Here is a 5450-nt window from a genome sequence, read left to right on the forward strand (position 1 = left end):
GAGGAGCCCGGGGAGCTCTGCCGGGGGCTGCAGCCCATCCATGGGGACCCCCCCGACCTCTGCTGCATCCCACAGGGGCTGAGAACTGAGGTTGTCCTCGTGAAAGCCCAGCCAGCTTTGGAGGAACATGTGCAGGAGCAGAAGGATGGTGGAGCAACACCAAGTGTGCAGGGGTCACTGTGCAGGGGTCAGTCCCCCTCCCAGTGCCCATGGTGGGGTCTCTGCCACCCATTTGGTGCTGACCCCATTGGTTTTTGTGTCAGGATCTCTCGCTGCTCAGAGTGACCCCGAGAAAGGTTGGAAAGTCTCTTTTCCCAGCCTGGTGCTCGAAGAAGGAGTCAGGGCTCTTCATTTCTCGGTCTCAAGGTTGTTCATTGTATCTTATCTAAAAAATTCTTTCTCCTGCCCTGCCGAGATCCGCTCAGCAAGACAGTCCAGGCACTCTGCCTGCCCCCCGGGCAGGGTTATGGCTTTTTACCAAAAACTACATGTACAATGTTTACAAATACTTCCCACTACCCATCACCTATGCTAGCCACCATCTTGCCTCCTGAACCCCCATACCAAAAACCCCAAAAATCTACTTTTTCACCCCGTGATAACTTCACTAATATTCTACCTAAACTGTTGTGGCTTGCTGATCTTCATACAAGGTTGGTAATAATCAAACCCACAGGTGTTTTGGGCTCTGTGCCAGGGTCTCTGAGCCCTCTGGCAGGGGTCCTGGACAGCCAGAGGGATGTCCTGGGCTCCCACACTTTTGCTCTGCAAAGAGACAGCCATGCCAGACTCTATGTGTCCCTTGTGAGCCCAGGGGACAATCTGGGTGTCCCCTCTCCCCTGCCCCGTGTGCCTGCACCACAGTCCCCTGTGCCACACTCCCCTCAGCCCTGGCTCTCCCTGCAGGCTGGAGAAGGAGCTGGAGATGCTGGAGAACAGCAGCTCAGTGGCTTCAACCAAGGAGAACCTGGCAGAGGCAGCAGCCAAGGAGGAGAAGAAGGCAGAGGCTGTCCCCAACACGCAGAAGGTGGGCAGGGCTGCTGGCCACGGGGTCTGGATGCCCATCCCTGGTGGGCATGGGGGGTGTGTGGGTGGTGGTGTGCACGCAGAGGCTCTGTGCCAGCTCCTGGAAGCTCCTTTAACCTCTCCCTTCTGTTTTTTGCAGAGTCCCCTGGGCACAGTTAAGGGTAGGTGAATCCTGACCCCCTCTCGGCCGTGTTTGAGCACCAGCCGTGCCCTCCTGCTGCCCCGAGGCCAGAATGGGTGGGCAGAGCCAGACCAGAGCCCTGTCCCCGTGTGCCCTGGGCGGGGGAGCCCTCCCGGGTGCCAGCCATGGGGGGACACGCTGGGGCACAGCAGGTCTCAGGCAGTGTCTCCTCTCCATCTCCAGCTGACAAGAGGCTCTCCAGCAGCCCCATGAAGGCAGTGGAAGGCAGTGAGATGATGAAGGCGGGTAGGTGCCCGCCGAGCTCCTTCCAGGCTGCTTCCCCTGCCCTCTGTGCCACCCTCAGCTTGCTCAATGCCTTTCCAAGCGCAGGGCACTGAACATCCCTCACTGGTTCTGCTTTCACCCCGCGGCTGGTTTGTGGCTCAGGGCCCTTCCACCTCAGCCCTGCTCCATGTCTCTGCTGCAGTTCCATCCTCCCTGCTCTGTTTGCAGCTTCTCTGTGCAGGGTGAGGCAGCAGAGTGCCAGGCACAGGGGGCTGTGGGGCACAGGGGGCTGTGGGGCACAGGGGCCAGGCTGCCTGGGCTGGGGGGGTTTGGGACAGAGCTCAGACTGGCACCAGCATGGGCCAGAGCCCACCCTGGGGCCTTGGATGGGGCTGAGGGCACCCCACTGCTGGCAGGGGCTGGCCAGGAGTGGAAGGAGAGATGCCAGGAGTCACCCATCCCATGGGGGCAGAGGGGCTGTGCCAGCACCAGCACCCTCATGGGGCTTGCAGCTCCCTGAGCATGAGCCTGGCTCCCAGCCAGGCCCCACGGGCAGCACTGCCCACTGCCAGGACAGACGGACACGGCTCAGCCCCAGAAGCACAGCGGCCAGGGAGGTAAGGGGATGCCAGCGGCACCTGGATGGACACGGGTCCCAGAGGAGGGATGTGCCAGGGATGTGCCACACCTGCCTCTGCCATTGACTGCTCCTTGCTGCTGCCTTGCTAACACTGCTGAGCCCTGCTGGGCACCGCTGGGCACCTCTGAGCCCTGCTGGGCACCGCTGGGCACCACTGAGCCCTGCTGGGCACTGCTGAACACCTCAGAGCCCTGCTGGGCACCACTGAGTGCTCCTGAGCCCTGCTGAGCATCACTGAGCCTTGCTGAGCATTGCTGAGCCCTGCTGAGCACCACTGACCCTTGCTGGGCCCTGCTGGGCACCACTGAGCCCTGCTGGGCACCGCTGGGCACCACTGAGTGCTCCTGAGCCCTGCTGGGCACTGCTGACTCTTTCTGGACACTGCTGGGCACCACTGAGCCCTGCTGAGCATCACTGGGCACCTCTGAGTGCTCCTGAGCCCTGCTGGGCACTGCTGACTCTTTCTGGACACTGCTGGGCACCACTGAGCCCTGCTGAGCATCACTGGGCACCTCTGAGTGCTCCTGAGCCCTGCTGGGCACTGCTGACTCTTTCTGGACACTGCTGGGCACCACTGAGCCCTGCTGAGCATCACTGGGCACCTCTGAGTGCTCCTGAGCCCTGCTGGGCACCGCTGAGCCTCGCTGAGCATCACTGGGCACTTCTGAGCGCTCCTGGGCACCACTGATCCCTGCTGAGCCCTGCTGGGCACTGCTGAACTCCTCCTCACCCTGCTGAGCCCCACAGCGCTCCCGCCGCGCTCCGTCCCGCCGCCACGCTCAGAGCAGGGCACGGGCAGGGCCAGGGCACCGTAACCCGCGCTGTCCCCTCTGTGTCCCAGCCATGTACTCGGTGGAGATCACCGTGGAGAAGGACAGAGTGACTGGGGAGACCAAGGTCCTGTCCAGCACCACCATGCTGCCCCAGAACCACTGCCTGCAGGGCGTCAAGGTGTACGAGGACGAGCTGAAAGGTACGGGCCAGCTCGCACCGGGGGCAGGGGACAGGGAGCTGCCACCCAAACGTCCCAGCAGGGTCAGGAAGGGCAGGGGATGCTCCTGACACCAACTGCAGCCCAGTGGATCACAGGATTGTCATGGCAGCACGGTGTGGATGGTCCAGGCGGTTTGCACAGCGTGACCCTGCAGTGCTGGAGAGCAGAGAAGAGGCTCTGTGCTGCCCAAGAATGTCCCATGGGCAGGGAACGTGCACTGGCACCATGCTGGCCTGTCCCACAGGCTGGCAGCAGGGAGAGTGGCTGATGGGGTTGGTAGAAGTGCAGCACCAGGGGCTGGTCCCCATCTGCAGCTTCTGGTTTTGGGAACATCTGGGAACCTGCTCAAAATGACATCGTGGTGTCAAGGACCAGCCAGACCCAAATGACCATCGTGGTGACAAGGACCAGCCAGACCCAAATGACCATCGTGGTGACAAGGACCAGCCAGACCCAAATGACCATTTTGGTGACAAGGACAAACCAAACCCAAATGACCATTTTGGTGACAAGGACAAACCAAACCCAAATGACCATTTTGGTGTCAAGGACCAGCCAGACCCAAGGGACCATCGTGGTGGCAAAGACCATCTGTGGAAATGGAGCATCCTACTGGGGATTGTGCTGGCTGAGTGGACCAAACCCCTCCTCAAGGAGAACACAGCTCTCCCATTCAGCCCCTCCGTGTGGCCATGGCCATGCCAGGCTGGCCACTGTCCCTCACTCAGTGCCTGCCCACTGACCATCTCATCATGGCCCAGGTCAAGTGGAGAACACAAGGAGCCCTTGGCTGCTCTGGCCGTGACATCTCTGCCCCCAGTGCCATGAGCAGTGGGCTGGGAGAGCCCCATGTGGTGGGGACACAGCGGGGCAGCAGCTGCCCAGCATCTCTGGGGGCTCAGAGGTGGCAGTGGTGACCTGGCAGAGTGTCACAGCAGCCCTGGCCCAGCTGGCTGCCAGCAGACACCGTCCTGCCATGGCAGCTTGGCCTGGCAAACAGCCGTGGTTCCTGCAGGGCTGGCTGAGCCTGAGGCTCTGGGGACAGCTCCTTCCACTGGGCTTTTGTTTTCATCTCCCTGGCTGCTGCCAGGTGATGAGAGAGGCTCTGGCAACAGCTCTGGGATGCTGTGGGACTCCCAGCCTCAGTGGCAGCACCTTTGGAGAGGGGAAAGGGTCACTGTGTGACCACACAGGGGAGGGTTGGGATGCTGTGGAATCCCAGCCTCAGTGGCAGGACCACAGAGGGGAGGGTTGGGATGCTGGGGGGGCCCAGCAGCACCTCTGGAGATGGGGAGGTCACTCTGTGACCACAGAGGGGAGGGTTGGGATGCTGTGGAATCCCAGCCTCAGTGGCAGCACCTTTGGAGATGGGACAGGGTCACTCTGTGACCGTAGAGAGAGGAGGGTTGGGATGCTGTGGGAGTCCCAGCAGGACCTCTGGAGATGGGGAGGTCACTCTGTGACCACACACAGGGGAGGATTGGGAGGCTCTGGGAGTCCCAGCTTCAGTGGCAGCACCTTTGGAGAGGTGAAAGGGTCACACAGGAGCCGGGGCTGACAGCAGGAGCTTTGCCAGGTCACTTGGTGCCCCCATCCTGAGCCCCTCTCACCCTCCCTCCTCAGTGGCAGCACCTCTGGGGAGAGGACAGGGTCACTGTGTGACCACAGAGGGGAGGGTTGGGATGCTGTGGAGTCCCAGCAGGACCTCTGGAGATGGGGAAGTCACTCTGTGACCACACACAGGGGAGGGTTGGGATGCTGTGAGGATCCCAGCCTCAGTGGCAGCACCTTTGGGGAGAGGACGGGGTCACTGTGTGACCACACCGGGGAGGACTGGGAGGCTCTGGGTGTCCCAGCCTCAGTGGCAGCACCTTTGGGGAGGGTGAGGGGTCACACAGGAGCCGGGGCTGACAGCAGCAGCATCACCAGCTCATCTCATGCGCCCATCCCGAGCCCCTGTGACCCGGCTCTCTTGTCCCCGCAGTGGTGCACGCGGTGGGCGCCGAGGACGGCGCCCTGCAGAACGGGGCTCACCCCCTGAGCTCCTCCGAGGTCGAGGAGCTCCTGCACAAGGCGGACGAAGCCACCCTGAGCGAGGCCAAGGGCGGCCCGGGCAGCCAGAAGGCGACACCCAGACGGGAGATCACGGGGCTGCAGGCCAAGGTGGCACCGGCCGAGGGGACAGAGGGCGGCCAGGAGCAGCAGCAGCCCGTCACCATGATCTTCATGGGCTACCAGAACGTGGAGGATGAGAACGAGACCAAGAAGGTGCTGGGGCTGGAGGGCACCATCAAGGCGGAGCTGGTGGTGATCGAGGATGCCGAGGGCAAGGCGGAGCCGGCTCTCAAGGACCACACGCCGCCCAACGGCACCGCCCTGGAGCC

At 62.4% G+C, this 5450-nt stretch overlaps 1 protein-coding gene across 1 annotated transcript in view; it reads left to right on the forward strand.

Moving 5' to 3' along the window:
- The window catches only part of PALM (paralemmin), a gene marked incomplete at its 5' end in the record, with an annotated part of 14136 nt that overhangs the window by 1343 nt on the left and 7343 nt on the right, over nt 1–5450 (forward strand). Inside the window, 5 exons of the mRNA XM_031063259.1 lie at nt 907–1027; nt 1166–1187; nt 1391–1453; nt 2914–3045; nt 5051–5447. Coding sequence (XP_030919119.1) covers nt 907–1027; nt 1166–1187; nt 1391–1453; nt 2914–3045; nt 5051–5447 — 735 coding nt within the window. The remainder of the gene's footprint in view (nt 1–906; nt 1028–1165; nt 1188–1390; nt 1454–2913; nt 3046–5050; nt 5448–5450) is intronic.

The sequence above is a fragment of the Geospiza fortis genome, unplaced genomic scaffold (genome assembly GCF_000277835.1).
Source record: "Geospiza fortis unplaced genomic scaffold, GeoFor_1.0 scaffold241, whole genome shotgun sequence".
Lineage (NCBI taxonomy): Eukaryota > Metazoa > Chordata > Aves > Passeriformes > Thraupidae > Geospiza > Geospiza fortis.